The sequence below is a fragment of the Xiphophorus maculatus genome, chromosome 2 (genome assembly GCF_002775205.1).
Source record: "Xiphophorus maculatus strain JP 163 A chromosome 2, X_maculatus-5.0-male, whole genome shotgun sequence".
NCBI classification, from domain to species: domain Eukaryota; kingdom Metazoa; phylum Chordata; class Actinopteri; order Cyprinodontiformes; family Poeciliidae; genus Xiphophorus; species Xiphophorus maculatus.
This window is the reverse complement of record NC_036444.1, coordinates 18,672,338-18,692,226: the sequence shown is the minus strand read 5'-3', so window position 1 is coordinate 18,692,226 and position 19,889 is coordinate 18,672,338. Positions and strand designations below refer to the sequence as shown.

General features: G+C 39.0%; 2 protein-coding genes across 2 annotated transcripts in view; both read left to right on the top strand.

Moving 5' to 3' along the window:
- The window catches only part of LOC102237762 (transcriptional enhancer factor TEF-1-like), a 44,057-nt gene extending 39,438 nt beyond the window's left edge, over positions 1–4,619 (top strand). The window contains exons 10-12 of the mRNA XM_005796237.2: positions 790–930; positions 1,568–1,720; positions 3,743–4,619. Of these exons, the coding sequence (XP_005796294.1) occupies positions 790–930; positions 1,568–1,720; positions 3,743–3,856 (408 nt within the window). The 3' untranslated portion in view covers positions 3,857–4,619. The remainder of the gene's footprint in view (positions 1–789; positions 931–1,567; positions 1,721–3,742) is intronic.
- A 7,971-nt stretch (positions 4,620–12,590) lies between these two features.
- Positions 12,591–18,105, top strand: LOC102222843 (ras association domain-containing protein 10-like). The gene has a single exon (XM_023324703.1). The coding sequence runs from the start codon at positions 13,361–13,363 to the stop codon at positions 14,792–14,794; it is 1,434 nt and encodes a 477-aa protein (XP_023180471.1). The 5' UTR covers positions 12,591–13,360; the 3' UTR covers positions 14,795–18,105.
- The last annotated feature ends 1,784 nt before the right edge of the window (positions 18,106–19,889 follow it).

The following is a 19,889-nucleotide window of genomic DNA, read 5'->3' as shown; positions in this document are numbered from 1 at the left end:
GTGTGTGTGTGTGTGTGTGTGTGTGTGTGTGTGTGTGTGTGTGTGTGTGTGTGTGTGTGTGTGGATGACTGCTGTACATGTTGGTGGTGTAGCATATGGTGTTTGTGCATTTGTGTGTGTTTGCTCACAGCTCGGAGACGCTCAGTGCTCCTTAGAGAACTCATTACAAAAAGGGACAAACCCTTCCCACGTCTCCCAACCTGTAATCCAGGTACAGCGTGTTCTCGCTGCTCTGATTAAACATTTTTCTTCTTTAGTAACAGAATTATGAATACAGATATTGTGTTAACGCCAACAATAAATTAACAAAGTTTCCGCAGGGTTTTGAAAAGTGTTGAGCTTCATCGTCTCAGTTGAAATATTTTTTTGTTGCCTCTTAAAGTTATAGTGCTTTAGTTTCTGCAAGGAACCTTTTGTTTTCCCTTTTGGAAGGTGTTGCTAAACATTTCACAATTTCTCAAAACCTGTAAAAAAAATTAAATAAATAAAAAGAAAACTCTTGAAACTTGAGCTATAAAATTAACATTTTCTCCTAATTTCCATGACATAAAAAATGACTATATCAATTTGTTACATGAATGACAGGACACTTCACTGAGTTACAGTACTACTGGGTGGTTCAATTCCAAGAAAATGCAGGGACATTTTTCCCACCAGAGGGCACTGTTTTCTTACTCTTAGAAATGCGGCAGTGCTGATGTCGCATTTTATCATCTTCTAGGAGTTTTTAGATGAATTCCTGCAACATCCTTATGTTTTACCTATTTTGGGGGTGTGTGTTGTCTTCAGGCGGATCTTAATTACAGCGTACAGGATGACTCTGCAGCCTTCTATGGGGTGACCAGCCAGTACGAGAGCTCAGAAAGCATGACCATCAGCTGCTCCACAAAGGTCTGCTCCTTCGGCAAGCAGGTGGTCGAGAAAGTGGAGGTGAGTAGGACTGCAAGTTTTTTTTTTAAACATACCGTTGATGTATTTTTTATCAAACTTGATTATAGAGTAGTGAAGTGAAAATAATGACATTTAGGCAAAGTTATGAATGTTTTTTTTATTGGGTTATGGAGTTATTATTTGTAATTCTCCTTGTTCAAAGCATATTTTTGTATTTTTACTGATAAGTGAACAAAATGATCAAAGCATTTTGGGATTTATACCAATTTTACATTTTGGCAGAATGATGAGCTGTTATAGAATAAAAAACAATAACATATTATTCATCCAGATAATTTGGTTTTCAGATAAACCAAGAAACATTTCCTATATTTGCTGATGTAAGGTTTTACCTATACATACACACTCAGTCATCCATACCATCACCTGCGTTTTCATCCAGTTTTTCTGTTAAAAATACCTAAACATAGCCTGACACCTTTGATGAAAATGTTTTCTTTAATTGGCCAAACTGTTTCGTTCACAATTGGAACTTTAGAAATATAGGCGTTCGGATGATTTTCCCCAAATAATTTGGGACTGATGTGCACCATTCAGAAGAGCATAGATGGAAGTGACAGGTAAAATTAAGAGAGAGAAATCACCCTAACCCTGTTCCCTCCCCGCTGTCTAACAGACGGAGTATGCCACGTTTGAAAATGGACGATTTGTCTACAGAATCAGTCGCTCTCCTATGTGTGAATACATGATCAACTTTATCCACAAGCTGAAGCACCTGCCAGAGAAATACATGATGAACAGCGTGCTGGAGAACTTCACAATTCTGCTGGTGAGGGCAACAATGATTAAACACCTTTCTGCTTTAAAAAAGTAAAACCATTAATTATTCTTTTTTTATATATATATATATATACTTTAAATGTGTAATTTTTATGTAATAATTTTTGATATATTTCAGTAAGTGAAAATCTAGCTTGCTCAATTACACTGTTCCCGTCAGAAGCTGACACATACTCCTCATTGGAATAAATTTCATATTAATTTCCTCCCGATCTAACATCTGCCGTCAATTTATGGCAAATTTTTCTACTCTGAAATGATCAAAAATGACTGAGGACTCTGAAAATGTCTGGCATTTTTACATGCATAATGCGTAGCAATAGGCCTGTCACGATAAACAATAAATCAATTAATCGCACAATAAGTTAAAACTATTGACCTCATTTTAATTATCGTCTCTTCCGTCCTTTTTCTCTTTCTGTTAATGACACTGAATGAAAAAAAGGGCTCAACTCCGGTGCTCTCCACTGACCCTCCTTCCTCCTTTCCTTAGTGAAAAGCCCAGCGCACACTACATGATCTTAGAACTGTCAGCCGATTGTCGGCCCATTTTCAAAACCTGAGAGACCACACATTAGCCCACAGAAATCCTAGGTATAACGGTTCGATCGGGTTAGATCCTGCTGTGTGGTGTCCAACAATGGGCACAAAATAATGGTTACAAGTCCAGTGAACTAATTTTAAAACCAGGCATTAATCAATACTTTACTACAATCTACCTGCAATGCATGTGGCTAGTGTCAGCGTAAAGTCCTGACTGAATGAAAATCATTAGAACCTATTTACGTCACGTTAACGAAGAACAGCTGAAAGGTTACCGGGTTTATCAACTGCAGTAGCAATTTCGCTCCCCTTGTCATTTCTATATTCTTTGCACGAAATGTTGAATAAACATTAATGTTGTTTCCACATATCATCTCCAATGTCCGCTGGACTTCGGGTTGCCCTGTGTCAGCTGTTTGGGATTCCCCGAGTAATTTCCCCTCAGAAAACACGGAGGAGAATCCAGGCTTTCTGATTGGCTACCTGTCACATTCAACAGGTTGAGTTAAAGCTCCCAGTCGGAGAAAACCCCTGATTTAGATTGGAGCGGCAACGACGATCTACCGTAACACACCACACACTACAGCAGGGGTGGGCAATCCTGGTCCTCGAGGGCCGGTGTCCTGCAACTCTTAGATGTCTCCCTGATCCAACACACATGAATCCAACAGCTGAATCACCTCCTAAATGCAGTCAAGTTCTCCAGAGTCCTGCTAGTGACCTCATTATTTGACTCAGGTGTGTTGAAGTAGAGACACATCTAAAAGTTGCAGGAGACTGGCCCTCGAGGCCTGGAGTTGCCCACCCCTGCACTACAGGATGATCGGTTACGAAATCGTATGGGGAAAAATAGGAGCAAAAAATCATGTGGTGTGAACTATTGCATCAGGTAGCCGGATGTGCCCATCATCTCTATTTAAATCTAATTATTACTGAAGGGCAATATAATATACAGACTTCATAATCTGCACTCTTTTGGTTGAATGCAGTATTTATTTCCACTTTGGCTTTATGTTGTTTAGTTTGTATTCTAGTACATTTTTTGTTAATGGAGACTGAGAATCCATTTTATTTTTGGTTGTTTTGTTTATTTTGTTTATCAGTTCCAGTGTTAAATGTTCTTTTGAAAATAAAGTGTATCTATCTTTGGCAGGAAATCGCATGCATTATTACGTCATTTCCATTAAATCAGTGTAAAAAGGTCTTCAAACAATATTATCGTTTATCGCAATAATTTTTGAGACAATTAATCGCTCAGCAAAATTATTATTGTGACAGGCCTACGTAGCAAGCCTTCTTTTTAGGAACATCAAAGTAGTTTTCTGTGTGACCAGTCTCAGTCCTCTAGAGTTACTATTCCTCAACTTTTAGATGCTAGCCTAACCCTGCTCTAACACGCCTAAATGAAATTTAAAATATTTGGAGGTGAATGTATTTTAAAGCATTTTTAATCTGTTTTGACGTCCAGGCGGTGAGCAACAAAGAAACTCGGGAAACCTTGCTGTGCATGGCGTGTGTGTTTGAGGTGTCGAACAACGACCACGGAGCACAGCACCACATCTATCGACTTGTCAAGGAATAACACACTCCACCTCGTTAACAGATGCACATCTATGGCCTTTGCTTGGTGATTATTCATGGTGACACTGAAGGGAGAAATATAGATCCCTTACAAAAAACTACCAAACTTTCAGTTCACAAAAAAAAAAAAAATGTAATCAGTCAAGGATAAAAATGGCTACATTTTCACTACCACTTTATAAACTAGCCATCAACGAAGGCAGTGACAGTGTAGCCATGACACCCTGTGAGAATCAACACGGTTGGTTTTTCCCAAGAACTCCCTGGGATGAGGAGCACTCGTCATCTCTCCCACTAATTAAGTTTTCTGAGTGCATCAGAACTTTATGGCTGTGAACATGGGAATATAAGTGGGGTTCGCGTTAAGAGCCTTTGGGAAAAGCTAGAGAAAGAAGAAAGAAAGAAAAAAAAATATTTCGCCCCCTGGTGGAGAAAAATTCCTCCTCAGCCAACACGTACCGAAGGTCAGACCCTGTGTATCATCAATAACCTGTTGGAGAAAAGGACATTTCGGTATAGTAGATTATAGATCTGGATGTGTACAGATAGACTCTGTGGGTTGTTCCAGTTGAGCTCTTGCACAAATGAAGAGGTTTGTCCCAAAGAAAAAGAATGAAGTTTTTACCTTTTTGTATGTTTTCCTTAAAACACACACACACACACAAAAACATTTTAAACTTTGGGATCTTGTTTATTGATTGTAGCATATAGATTATATTTCAATTCCCTGATTGTTATCTAAAATTTATAAAAGCATAATGGGGGAAAAAACAAGAAGAAATTCAGGTACCTTTCTGTGCAGCAGGTGACTCTTCATCCAGCCCTTTAGATTTTAATCCAGGTCTAACTGAATCCAGCACAGAAAGACCGAGATAAAGGATTATAAACGTGATCCAACTCAACAAGATCATAGTTTTAAACATATTGTTTGTATTTCTTGGAAAATCACTGTGATTTTTTTTTCTATTTACTACATAATTTGTCCAGCTGTTAGATAGGCTTTAGTTTAACTCTCATTTTAGCATATGCTCCTTATTTCAGTATTTGTACCAGCAAAGTAGAGCCTTAATGTCCATACCGCCAAAACCTGAGATACTTCTCCACCCACATTACAACTGAACTGACCGCCCTGACTCGAAGCCTTAGAACCTCCTGCGTCAGGATTATAGATCACACCCTTTCCCTCTTTTATGAATCCGAAACCAAAAAACGCTGATGATGATGATGATGGAGTATACTGTAGCAGGTGTGGTCCGACGGCTCGTCTGCGTCATGCTCAGCAGCGTGAAGTGCCTTTGGCTGGAGACGGCAGTAGACTTTTCTGTTCTGATTCACTGATGGTTCCATGTTTTAGAGGAAGCTCTGTAGACGTAAATAAACTGTAAGTTTGGACCTTCATTTTTCTGGTGGCTACACAGTCACCAGAAAAACGAATATCTGAAGTCCGATATTTATTTCTTTTTTTTTTTATGACAGTCAGCACTGGATCCTCCTGGATGATCTGTTTAATTTCACAACGATACCAGTGGAATATATTCTTATTCTTTTGGTATTTAATGGCAGTGTTTGCTTGTATTTGTTTTTGTGCTTCACATGTGTCTGCTTCATGTAAGAAGAGCTTGCACACTCAATGCAGTCTGGTGCCTCATTCGAATGAATTTTTTTTAGGAGAAAAATAGTTAAACAGAGACCAATTAGAACATGAATCTTTATTGTTCAGTTATCTACAGTGGTCTATTCAAGCATTGGGCCGGTGTGATAACCTCTAGGAAAAATACCAGTTTCACTATATTAAATTTAGATTTTTTTAATTGTTTTTTTATTCAAAACTAAAGAACAACAATTAATCCCTCTGCAGCTGGAATACAATAATATGCAGTGGATCTCAAATGTGTACACATCCCTATTAAAAAAAATTATGATGCATATTTTTATAGCAATTTCTTTAGATAATTTAACACCTAACCTTACAATTCAACTGAAAATATAACCGATCTGTTAGACAAAATATAAAAATGCATTAACCTTGCTGCATACGTTTGCACACCCTAAACCAACATTGTTAGGGTGAATTAAACTTCAGCATTTGGTTTTCTTTGGTAGGAGTCCCACATAATGACTTAAGAATATCTGCCCACTCCCTTGTGCATAAGACTGATTTATCTTTTAACTCTAGCTGGCATTTCCAAAGCTTAAATTTTCTTAAGGTGAAAAATTACAGTCATTTTCTTATAGCAAATGTTGAGCATAAACTGATGGGTTTGCAAAAACCCAACTCCAATCTGAAGACAACCAATCCCTTATCATTTTATTGCCAATATCATGTTTCATTATAATTAATGTGTTATTTGGTAATTGTTATTTTCGTGATGCTTTGATTTGTTTGTTCATCCTCCTTTTAACTGGACTTGGACAGATCTTCTGTCCAGCATCCTGCTTTGTAGTACAAACCTAATGCCCAATACAGATGATTATTTATGTCTTGTAATGCTTCTGTTTTCCCATGTTGTTATTGAATTTTCATACAATGACAGACTTGTGATCAGTTGTAGCCTCTCCACAAACTATGGCTTTAGCTAAAGAATAGAGATGCCAGAAAATCCCAAAGTGAAGGGAGGAGTGAAGTTAAACACACTGAATACTGGAACTGAATCAAAAAGGTCACCCAAGTCTGCAAAGCATAATTTTATAACCATTTGATTTTGCATTTTTCTCACATCTTTTCGGTGATCTCTGTTTTTAAGTTTAACTGTACAGAATATTAGATCTGGAAAAGGTTTTGAAAGGATGTATCAATTCCTTTAACATCTCAAAATGCCTTGCATTGCACTTTTGAAAACTCTTTTGACCATTAGTGTGCAGAAACAAGTGGGAGAGGAGAAGTCAATACTCACCGTTATGCTTCACTCAACATCTGATCACCTTCAGTCTCTTTCTGGCATCTCATTAAAGATTTAAACTCTAGCAACTGTATGATGGAAAATTTTTGCATTTTTTAAAACTAACAATTTAAAATATTTGTATATTTTCACGCAGGAAAACAACCCATACCTGCTCAGTACAGGGCACTTTCAAAGGTTTAAAGTCTAAAAGGCATCGTAGTTGGGCACAAACACTAAGCTACAGCCATTCTATGTATCATAAAAATGCCAAATTATTGCCAGATTCTTTAAACTGTGCAAAAAAGTTTGTTTGGATTGGAAAGAAAATGTAGTTCAAATTAAAACATGAGGATCTCAAGAGTAAAGATAATTAAATAAATAATACATCCAGTGGCAACAGAGTAAATTATGTCCCACCAAAAGGAAAAACTGCTCAGAGAACCAAAACCTTTTTACACAGCAAAAAAGAAAACATTTAAAAAATGCAAAATATAACATAAAGATTTGATAAACCAAATTATTTTATAGGCTATGGTAAAATAAATAAATAAATAAAACTAAAAAAAAGGGCATAAGGCAGAAACTTTGGGCCCATCCCTTGATGAACCATTGCCACATTTGTCCATAGCAGTGTAAGATGGAGTTTTTCTATTCATTCTGCTTTGGATAAAAGAAAGTATGTTCATAAGCACAGGAAACGTAGGCTTTAATCTCCACTGTGCACTTATAACACACTTTAACTATAATATTGGTAAATTTTCATTCGCAAACATCCTGCAAGGAAATAATTATATACATTAAAGAAATTATTTGCTTATTTTATAGGAACCAACTCCTATCACAGCTGCTTATGAGCTAATAGAGACATTCATCTGATACCATGAGTTATCTCATGGCATGCAAGCAGAAAAATTTTCCTGAGGTAGTTTCAGTGAAAGCTGCGTCTGTCACTCACGAGTATTAAAATTCCTCACAAACTTAGCAAATGTGCTTTTTTTTTTTTTTTTTTTTTTTACCAATTTGAAAACATTTCCACCGAGCAAATGCTGAACTACCAAAATTTGAAGATGACAATAGATGCAATGTAAAAATGAGGACCAGAAGAGTGTAAATGTTTTAAAAAAGAAAACTTTACAGGAGTTATGTGGTTGCTTCCAGCTGCGGTGGTCAGAAGTGTCCAGGAGATGCAGTGCTATGCAGCAGGGGCCTCAAAGCGGAAATAATTATTTGCAGTGACATCTGAAAGACAGCCAGTCTGACCTTTCTTTCTTTTTTGTTTTTAAATTTGTCTCTGTTAACCCTAAGACCTCTGTGGTTTCGACCCTCACTGAGTTTTGTCCCATGCTGCAGTAATTTGTTTGCAGACAGGCTAAAAGAGTCTTTCTATTCCGGAATCAACATGCAACACGTGAGTGTTAACCTAGCAGGCGGCCTCGAAGCCGCTGATGCTGTTTGGACATAGTCTACCACCTGCTTACCAAAGACGGTCGTGATGTGGGACAAAACACAGCAGACTAGTGATGTCGCGGGAGCCGCATGAGGCTAGAAGCTGCTTATCTCAAAAGAAATGAACCTGGACTCCTCCTAACATCTCAGTTATGGAGGAAGTGCAGGAAACAGGCCTCTCTAAACTGTGAGTTCTTAAAAGAGGCCTATTAGCAGTCACTCAGCTGTTCACTGTTGATTACCTACTAATCATAACGGCACTAGAGACTGAATCAGTGTGTATACTCCATGCCAGAAGGTTTCAGTGGAGTTTCTCAGTCATTGTTGTCCGTGTGCTTAATGTCGTCTCGTGTGTGTAAGTGGGGCATTTATCTCCTATCCTACGTGTGGCACAGAAATCCCTGTCTGTAAATCAGCTCCAAAATGGCCTTGAAACTTTTCTCTCCGGTGCCCGTGCAGCGCGTCTGTCTGTTCACCGAGGGTTTCCAGAAGGTGCTTTGTATGAAAGTGACAATAACCTTTATTACAGATGTTGTGTATATCTTTGATATTCCAATGTTTATCCTATTTTGTGAAGAAGAGAGAACATCTAGAGAAAAAAAAATCCAGAAACTAGTTATATGTGTGTATGTATTGGTATTGCACAGGGTCTGATCTTTGCTTTGTAACTTTTATCCCCTTCATATGGCTAAAAGTATGTTAGATATTTTCTAGCTTTGTAGAGACTTTGTACGCATATGCTATTCAGTTTAAATAAATTGTCAGTTCTAAACTGTGACTTCGCTTTATTTATTCATTGCTTCTTCGGTCATTTTTGATACTTTCTAAAATTAAAAATGCTCTTTAAACTGAACTAGCTATTGTGTGTCAGTTTGAAAAGATGAAGCAGAATGAGCCCAGCAGGGACAATTAGCAACATTGATATCTAGAAGGGAAACACACTCTCTTTCAACTCTTGGGTTTCTACTTTATATATGACAAACACTGATGTGTTACTAGACTCTAAGGTGAAAAGACTTAAATCTGATTCAACACATTTCTTTAAGTTGAAGTCCACATAGATTTCATAGAATAAGAAACAAGTGTTAATTCAACTGGCCTTTCTATGTTTCTTCACTCCATCAACAACAGACACTTTGACTGAGGCTTTGCTAAAGATTTCTTTTCTAGCTAATCCATTGTAGAGTAGCTGCTGTGTTTGACATTGCTGTTCTGTTAATGACCAGTTTGGACCAGGCTCCAGCTCTCTCACGTTTGACTCTTTAGTTTACAGAGGAGTTAACAGTGGACTTACTGACTGCGAGGTGCCCAGGTCCTGTGGCTGTCAACAAGCCCTGTGGGTATTTTTGTTCTTTCTCTGAGCGTCGCACGGTCTGACATTGGGATGAATCTGAGGAGACATCCACTCCTGGGAAGACTGGCAGCTGTCATAAATGTTTTCCACTTGTAGATAATCTCACAAGTGATTATCTACACTTGCGAGATAATGTGGTCCATCATTCCCCGCAAAATGGTGGACCTCATATAATTTGAAATAGCTATGAGTTTATAACTCTTCCCAGATTAATGAACATAATCAGACCTAATAAAGTGTGATTTTTTTGTACGCTTAAGGTCAGTTATACACAACTTAAGAACCTGGTAAGGACTAGATACTATTTTTAAACTTTATTTATTATTACTATTAGCATCAAATCCTGTAATTTGGAGGTGATGTATTTTTATGTGCTTATTTCTTGGAAGTACTGCATATTTACAGAATTGTGTTTTAGGTTTAAATTTGGAAGCAATTATGGAGGTCAATATTTCACTTCACCACATTTATTCACACCTGTTTATTTATTCACAATGTTTCTTTAGAGATACTCTGCATCTCTAATTGTACTGTACTGATCTTTAACAAAACAGCTAAAAAGGTATAATCATCAGGAAAAATTAAACATTCATTGTCTGCACTATACTGACATGCTTCAGGGTGCGTTCAAAAACCCTGGATTTTGTGGGGTTCCTTTTAGAGCAACAAAAATTTAATTATACAATTTAAAACTAAGATTCTAATATTGAAAAAAGAGAGAAAAACAATCAATATGCAAAGTTTATACACAGCACCAGTGAAAAGTTTGAACACACCTTCTCATTCAATTCAATTGGAAATTGGGGCCAAACCTTTCACTGGTAGCACACGTTCATTATTTAGGAAAAAAATATTTTAATGGTTCTCAACTGCTTTAAATTTGCTTGTCTAAACCATAGTGACCGAAGGACTCTCCAAGATCTGGAGCCATGCAGCCTTAAATCTGACAATCCTGTAGAAACCAGCCTGAGTTAGAGACTAAATAAACATATTAGAAAAACACCAAAACAAACATTGGAGTTTGAACCATGCGGAAGACATATCCATTTGAAATAAAAGTGAAATGTTGGTTAATGTATAGTTCAGACGGGATAGAGAGCATTTGTTAACAAATATTTGCTACAAACTCTGATTGGGATTTGGGTCTTGGTGTCAAATTCTCACCTGTTACCCCTGCAAACTGATATCAGAGTGGAAGGAAACGGATGCGTGGAAAGTATCTCTTTTCTGACATGCAATGCCCTGTTTTGACAGCAGAGTGCGCTACAGTTTAAGAATTACAACTCCGTTTTTTCATGACATGAGAATTAAAACACCAGCTTCTTGCAGACTTTCACTGTAACAAGTCTAAGCAAATATCTGACAAATATGTTATCCAACAAAGTGTATGTTTTTGTATTAGCTTTTATTTATTTATTTTTAATTTGAACTTTTTTAAATTAAGTATTTATAACAAAACAACAAATAACAACTTTAGAACATTTTCAACCAATTAAGCTTCAACAGCCTGATAGTACTCGTCATGAAGTCTGCTTCCTTGGTCTTGTTTATTCTATTGACATTTCAGGATCCAAACCTGACAGCTAATAATAGATGCACAGGTCATGCACGGTGTGACCTCACAGGAAATGAGATCAAACACAGGAAAAGCGTTCTGCTCTCACTCGCTCTCTCTCTCTCACGCACACATCCCAGACGCAGCATCAACAATCCTCTTAATCCAAATCTACTGTTTGTAATGCGTGCCTGCTACACACACGCCGCTCTGGGTAATACTGTCTGCCCGTGTCTGATATGTGAATGCGTCCTCCCATCTCTGCATGAGTGTTCACATTCCCAGGTGGTTTTCTAAGCACTTTATTTACCAACACACCCAGCCTGAGCAGAGGCTACAGAACACAAACATTAATGCTGCGTGTTGGGGATAGATGCACACAGACACCAGAGTCAGACCACTTAACGCAGAACATATTCTGCTCTTAAACAGCAGATTACTGTTTCAGATATTATGCGAGAACTCTGCAGGGAGTAAAAGATGGATTTCCTTTGGCTTCACAGTCGGCTCAGTTGAGCTGATAAACATTCAGAGATAAGAGTATACAGATGAAGCTGCGTAACAATGCGCGCTGCAGAATTAAGGTTTTACCATCAATCCAATGTTACTTTTTTGCTTCTAACCCAGATTCATCAGGCTGGTCATTTAGAACACTTCTAAAACTCTTACAAAATACACACACACACACACACACACACACACACACACACACACACACACACACACACACACACACACACACATATATATATAAACACTCCGAATCTTGTATTACTGACTAAATTAGCAACTAATTTCAATAAATCTACCAGTCAGAACATGAAGACATTACTTGAGAAAACAATTTTGAAAGCATACCTTTAAATTTATCCAAAGAAGATTAAACAACCTCCAAACTGTGCAAAAGAAAAAAAAAGTACAAAACAAAGTAGATCATCTCAGGCAAATGTGGCTCCACAAATCATTACTGACTGTGAAAACTTTACACTGGACACTTTGCATCTTGAATTCTGCATCTCTGCTCTCTTCCGTCAGACTCTGCGATCTTGATTTCCAGATAAAATGCAAAATTTACTTTCAGCTGAAAAAAAGGACTTTGGAGCACTGAAGAACAGGCCAGTAGCCCTTATGCCAAATGACATTACTTTGGCATTGCTTTGTGTTCATGAATGAATGAACACAAGGAATGTGACAATTATAGCCTGGATACATGTATGTGCTGAGTCTTGAGGCTATGACTACAGATGCAGTTCACACCTTGAGAATTTCACCAAAATTCTTCAATCGACTCACAATTCCTTCAAGACTGTGGTTCTCAACATTGGTTGCATGCCTTTTCGTTTCCAACAAAGTTTTTCTTTCCACTAAACTTTCCACTCACTGGTTAGCAGCTTTTAAAATAATTGTGAAGTTAAGACACATATCTGTATGAAAATATTTTATTAATTTTCTTCAATATCAAAATTCATTTTCAGTTTTTATTAGTTGTGAGAAATAATCATCTGTTAAAAGAAATACCTGAAACAGAACATTTTGTGAATAATAAACCTGTATGAGAAATTGCATTAATGAAGTAAATATTTTTCTGTGAAGTTACAATTAATTTACTTAACTTTGACAGTTGTCACACAGGATGTTTTTTTTTTTTTTACATATGGAAGCCCGTTATTATTTATTTATTTATTTTAAATCAGAGTGGTGGAGACGGGCTTCCATAAATACGTATTAAAAGAAACAACAACAAAAAACACCGCAGTAAGATATAATAAACTCTGTGTTGAGCCTGAAACGGGCCAACTTTTATTTACTGAGTTTAAACAAACTGAAACAAAAGGCACCTCTGATAATCTGAGTGTAAGTTTCTGCAAGATGATCAGTGGGCAGAGAGCGAGGAGGGGGGAGGCGTGTTCCGGCAGCTCCAGCAGCCTCCTGCTTCTGTCCCGCACATCAGAGCCGCCTGTCCCGACGTAAGGACGCTGTTCTCCTCCTCTCCTCTCCGGAGCAACAGCAATCTGCCCCGGGGGAGAGGAACGAGGACCCGGCATGCAGCCTGCAGACACACCGCTGAAGGACCGGGACGGGATGCGAATTTTTGCTGAGAACTTTTAATGATTCTTTAAGAAGATGCAGGTTTTCCTGAATGATCAGTTAAAATCAGCAGAGGAAGCGCTTCAGCAACACATCAACTGGAATTAGGAATATAAACACAGAAACTTCCGTAGCAGAGATTCCCTGGAAAACTTTTTCTTTCTTTCTTTCTCTTTGGAGATGGAGCCCGAGGAGGGGAAAGTCTCGGTATGGGTCTGCCGAGAGGAGAAGCTGGTCTCCGGACTGACTAAACGGACCACCTGTGCCGACGTTGTGAGGGTTCTGCTGGATGACCAGAACCTGCAGCAGGGCGCCGCAGCCGCGATGCTGTCCGGCTCTCCGCAGTCCTACTGCGTGGTGGAGAAGTGGAGAGGCTTCGAGAGGATTTTGCCCAACAAGACCAAGATCCTGCGGCTGTGGAGCGCCTGGGGAGACGAGCAGGAGAATGTCCGGTTCGTCCTTGTGAAGAGCGAAGCTTCGCTGCCCAACAACGGGCCCCGCAGTGCCGAGGCGCGGGTCGTCCCGAGCCGGGAGAGCGGCGGCCCGGGTGGGCTGCTCAAGGGCACCGCTAAGAGCTGCTGGGTCGCCGCGGCGGCTGCTGCCAACATGTCCCAAGAGAAGCAGAGGCGCATCGTCCGGAAGGCCTTCAGGAAGTTGGATAAAATGAACAGAAAGAAGGAACAGACAGTACCTAAAGATAAAAGTTCAGTGGAGAAGATGGAGACGCTGGTCCACTTGGTGATCTCGCAGGATCACACCATCCGGCAGCAGATCCAGAGAATCAAGGAGCTGGACCGGGAGATCGAGCGGTACGAGGCCAAAGTGCACTTCGACCGCATCAAGAGACACGGGGTGAACTATGTGCAGGACACGTACATGGTGGAATCCTCCGCGGAGAGCCCGGTTCCGTCTGCGGACGGGAAGCGCAAAGCGGAGCACCAGGACGTGCGCTGCACGGCGGAGGCGCTGGCCCAGTTCGAGGAGTACGCGCGCCGCTGCGAGGAGGTGGTGCGGCTGCAGGAGGAGGTGACGGAGCGGGAGGCGCTGGTGGAGAGCATCACCGGGGAGATCCAGGAGGAGCTGAACCGGCGCTGGATGAGGCGGCGGCGCGACGAGGGAGCATCGGAAGATGCGCAGGACACCGACAGCACCGCGGAGGAGATGAGCCTCTGCGAGCCCGCGGATCCAGATGTGGAGAGCCTGTCAGAAAACGAGCTCCTGCTGGAGGAGGAGAGGATAAAAACCCAGCTGGACACGAGTCTGTACATCGGCTTGAGACTCAAGACGGACCTGGACGCCATCAGAGGGGACTTGGACCTGAGTCTGGCACTCTGGGAAACCAAAGAGAGTGAACTGTTGGACCTGCTTGCCAAAGTTGAGACCATGGAGCTGGAGCAGGCAAACAAACAACTGACTGATGATGAAAAGGAAGAACTGCCTGTGAACAGTGCAGAGGCTGACCCGGGGTCAGTGGAGCAGAGCACGGGTTGGGTGGAGCAGGCTAGAGGTCTGTCAAAAGCCTGCAGCATCAATGATGAGGATTCAGACACGGGCCTGAGCTCAATGCACAGCCAGGACTCCGACAACCCTCCCGTGTGTGAATCACTGGTGTAATGCATCTTTGTGTCGCAGCATCTTAGGCTTTTATGCAGTTCAATGAGACAAAATCAGTGGCATTGAGAGAAATCAGTCTTGGCTTCCTGAAATATAAAAACCACATCTCTGTGTGACACTGCAACTCTATAGCAATAATCTCTATATAGTCACGGGACAATAAGCTTAGACAGGGAAGCATGTGTAGTAGAGGCTTGGTAAGATGTGCAGCTCCATAAGCTGATTTCTGACCTCCATCTTGGGTCAAAACAGCATAATTTATTAGAAGAAGTAGCCTGGAGGAGTGTTATAACTATTAACTTATGATCCATTGTCCTGTGCTGAGATAAACATGATCACAGTTCACAGTGTACTAAGTACATCTATAATGGCGATAAACAGCAGCTTCGATGTAAGAGTCAAAATCGGCTGTGATGTTTATTTCAAGATATACTGGCATGTCAGCTGCAAAGGTGATGAAAACAGATCCAAAGAGAGCAGTCATTTAAAAATAACAGCAAAAAAAAAAAAAAAAAAAATCACCACTTGCTGTTTCATATTTTGAATGGTCAAAACTTTGGAAAAACAAACTTGTAAGTTTCACAAATTTGAATAAAAACACCAATGTTTACATATCCTGCTAAGCAAAACTGAAGATTCACGTAAAGTTTTTTTTTTCTCTCTATTTTTCTCTCGGTTACAGATTATTATGGGATAGAGATGAGATTCTCTGAGAATGCTCACCTGACAAATTATTTTACTTAACGCAGAAAGTTTACCCTACCGCTGTTCAAACAAGGCATTAAAGTACCTTAGTTCTACACATTTTGCCTCCAAAGCATAGATTTAGTGAAAACAGATAAATAAAACAACCTAATAACCACCTGTTGGACTTAAAGGTAGTTTTTGCGAGCAGAAATACTAACAAACTATCAAAGTTTACATTCTTATTAGCACTGAGAAAGCTGAGAGCCTTTCTTTTAGCCAGCTCACTGGTTTTGGGCAGTAACAGATGTTGGGGTCTTGATACCACTCTATGCTCCATACAGACAGAGAAAACTCCAGTGGTTCTGGCACTTTCTCTGGTCTCTCAATAAAAGGACTTTGAACCAGTTTTAGAGGGTTTGAAACAACAACTTTTTACAACCTGACAATGGCCCATGTCTTATCATAAATTGTATTTTTTTTTTTATTAATGCACCTCTTTTACTGGTCAACTGTCTAAAAATTAATTAATTTTTGGACACAGTATGGCAAAGAACCTTTCACTCTTAAAAAAAGAAAAGCAAGAATTGAATTCAGCATATTTATAGCTAAATTTCTGTCTTAAACCATCTTAATCTAAAAAAAGAAGGTGTCTCCTTGATTTTATTTTCATCATTAAAGTGAAACAGGAAACAAAATGAACAGAATTTCATTAAAAGGTAAAAGGAAAAAAACAAACGTTATAAAGTACTGATGATCTATATTTTGAACATATATTTTAATGATTTTATATGGGATGATAAAAAAGTGTTTAGAAAAACTCAAGTCCAATTAGGGCTCAGAATTGAGACATTTTCCTTTAGTGAGCTCTGATTGGTGACTGGCAGGTCAATTAACAAGTCAGATTCTTTTCACAGGTCATTAAATGCATCCAAAACTATTCGGCCAATAAAAGCTAAACACTCATTAAATTAAGACATGAAGCTAGAGAGGTAAGCAGTACAAAAAGTGGGTTTGATTATATTCTGAAGCATAACTGAAGGCTTTATTAGTGACCAACAGAGATAAAAGTAGAAAAACAGACAAAACAGCAAAAGCATGCAACAATCGTAACAATTGCTTTCATTAGTTTATTGTTACCATCACAGAACAAATGTTTTTGTAATTCTTAACTTGTTTTCCCCACATTTCTCTCATCACTATAGTCAATAATTATCTCATATATAGGTTCACCATGGTTAAGAGTTGATCTAGTTGGTAATTTTTGTATTAATTGTAAAAAGTTAACATATTCAATCTTATTTACATGTTCAGTCCAGCTATATTGTAAATTGCCTCTAACCATTCATGAGTAGCAAAAGAAAAGGTTTAAAATGAAACAGATTGCTAGTGACTGAAGCAGAGATCTCATATCTAGCCCCCATTAAGATCTACAAACTGTGGATCCTACATTTCACGATTTTGTTAGATAAGACCTTCGATCAGAAGCTCCTCTGTCTAACCTTTTAAATCCCACATGTCACAGTTTGTCAGATCAACTTTAGATCCCTCCGATGACGTCATCAGGCCGGTCTAATGGAGTCAGGAAACATCATACACCTATTTTTTGTTCCTGACTGGTATTAGCTCTCCGACGCTGAACACTGTGGGTGAAACTGGCGCAGTGCTCCTTTAAATCTGTGTTTGGATTATTGTTGTAACATCAGTTTGGTTGCTCTAAAGGGCTTTGTTTCCATGTAAAGCTTCTTACTCAACCATAATCAATGTGGGCCAAGAAGGAAAGGCTTGTTTTTATATCAAGGTTCAGGTCAAAGAATTGTTGCTCCTTTGTCATAGAAATGTTGCGTAACGCATAGTGAGACAGCACGTCGCCACGCTCGTAATCTAGTGTGTCGTAAACAGATCCATGTGAACATTTTGGGATATCTTGCATTCATTTGGAGCAGACTGATACGACTAAAACTGTTACACTGGCTTACAGGAGTAACTCTGTATCTGAATCGTTACACCGCTGCACGTGCAAGTCCTTCTGCAAGTACAAACACCTGTAAGACTTCGAGATGCGTTTTGGAACAGACCCATTTAGTAATCCTGCAGTCGCTGCATGTCTGAACGCTGTGACATTAAGGAGAACTATTTTCAGCTATGGTTCACTTTTTCTTTTTACCCTGAAAATAGTTGCTGCAGAGAAGTATTTTCTGTGCTTTCCAGCAGAGCTGGCTCCTCTGAGACCTGCACAGACAGCAAGCATCCCAGCAGAAGTGATTCATCACTTTAAGGTCTTCCTTCAGTAAAAAAATACATAATTTACTTTGTATGTCGTCAGGATGTTGTGTTGTCAAGCTTACATATCTGACTCTGTCCAAGTGTAAATGTGAGCAATATTATCTTTGTCACACTTAGATAAAAAAAAAGATGATACTGTTCCTGTGGAGTTACCAAAAATGAGCTAATTTATGTCTCTTGATCAGGGACTCTCTAGGCCTCTCACTGACATTCAGACATCTTTTTCTATATATTTGGCACCTAGTTTAGTAACTCTGAAGTAAAAAAAACAAAAAACAAATTCACTGTGGAGGAAGGATATCACCACTCAGCTGTTAGAGTTGAAATAAACGGCAACATCTGAATTTGTGTCTTGTTTTATTCATTATGACTTCAGGGATCCGACACGTTCATGTAAACACTCCCCCCTTTGCAAGAACCAACTCTCTGGAATTCCCAGGTTTTTGTGTTCACCTTAAAATGTAAAATGCTTCAGCTCACTGTAAGTTTATGGCAAATATTTATATGGCATGAATGGTTTACATATGTAATCTGCAAAAAAAAAAACCAAGTAAGTGAAAAGGAGGGAAAGCTGAAAGGAGGTGAGAAAGGAAGGAGAATGCTAGGAAGAAGGAAGGACATGTGAATAAATAAAAGAAGGGCACCAGAGAAGAAGCAAGAAAAGACAAGGAAGGAACAAAGGTAAGTAAAGAAGGACGGACACAACAAAGTAATGGGTGATGATGCAATGAAGGAAGGTTATGAGAAAGCAAGGAACCAAGGGCATAAGGAATGGAGGAATGAAAGAAGGAAACAAAGCATAAGGTTTGAAAATTATATCAAGAAGGTCAGAGGGAAGGAAGAAGACAAGGAAATCAGCACTGACACAGAAAAGGAAGGGCATAGTCTTTAGACAAATTCTGATAATGAAAACATTTTTCCATCCTCTTATTAATTAGCTTTCTCTATACATTTCCAAAGCTGAAAAACAGTGAACTCAAATTTCATCCTCTTCCAGACTGTATCGGATCTCTGTGACTCAGTGCTTCACAGATGATCCCTGATTTTTTGAATGGTTTGCTTGTGTGTGTTTTTAAATGGAAAAATTATTTGCATACCTCATGGCTGCAGGGGCTGACGTTTAAAAGGTGTGTGTCTCTGGCTTGTTTGTGTAACATATTGTGCCATTCCTTTCCTGCCATGTCGTCGCACTCGTCATGCCTGCTTGTGTTGAATCGCTGCTTGGTGATCACTCTTGCATTAATTATGAGAGGTTGAAACAGAGACGTAAATGTACAGAACTGAACTGTACGGCTCATGTTGCAACTTAGTAACACATCCCCTTCATCTGTTCCTCAGGGGTCAGTTGTTCCACTTTAGAAGTATGCTCTCCAGTTGTCCAATTTGTTGCTATGGTGTCAGGTTTTCTTCAACCATGCATGGGATCAATAGAGCTGAACAGAGTACATTTTTGCTAATTGCCGCACAACCAGCAAAAAGTAGTCATTTTGAACATCCCCTATTTCATATTTGTGCAGTCACTCAAAAATAAATCAAATAAATAATTTAATTTACTTAAATGAACCTACTTTCCACAAGATGATTCACAGTGACTATTGATCATACTCCTCATCGGTGTTTCAGAGATGCTTTGACATTTTGTTAATAAATCCTTTTGGTTAATCTTAAAATGTGACCATTTACTTCTTCACTTTTACCCACTTCCTACAATAGATTTTACGTTAAAATAACAGGAAATTGTCATTATATTAGCAACTCTTATGTGTGTTGTTCCTTTGTATCTTACATATCTTAAAAAAGGCACAAAGTTGGCTACAAATTTCCATTCTTCTCCAACTTTAAGAAATGTATATTCATTAGCCACATTTTTAAGTTTATCTTGTCAATACAACCTTGGTACTTGTTTTGACTTCAGACCTGTTTTGATTCATTACGGTACAAAGTCAACAAGGCCTTGGAAACATTCCTCAGACGGCCAACATTGACATGTTAGTATTACAGTATAATTGTGTATCGCAAATCCTTGATGTGAATCTCCAGTTTTACCACATTCCAGAGGTGTTCCACTTAACTTTGACAGTTGTCACACTGGACGTAAATAAAAATAACAGGAAATCGTCTTTAT

Bases quoted from the DNA above. Each gene is read 5' to 3' on its own strand.
- LOC102222843 (XM_023324703.1), top strand. From the start codon at position 13,361: ATGGAGCCCGAGGAGGGGAAAGTCTCGGTATGGGTCTGCCGAGAGGAG.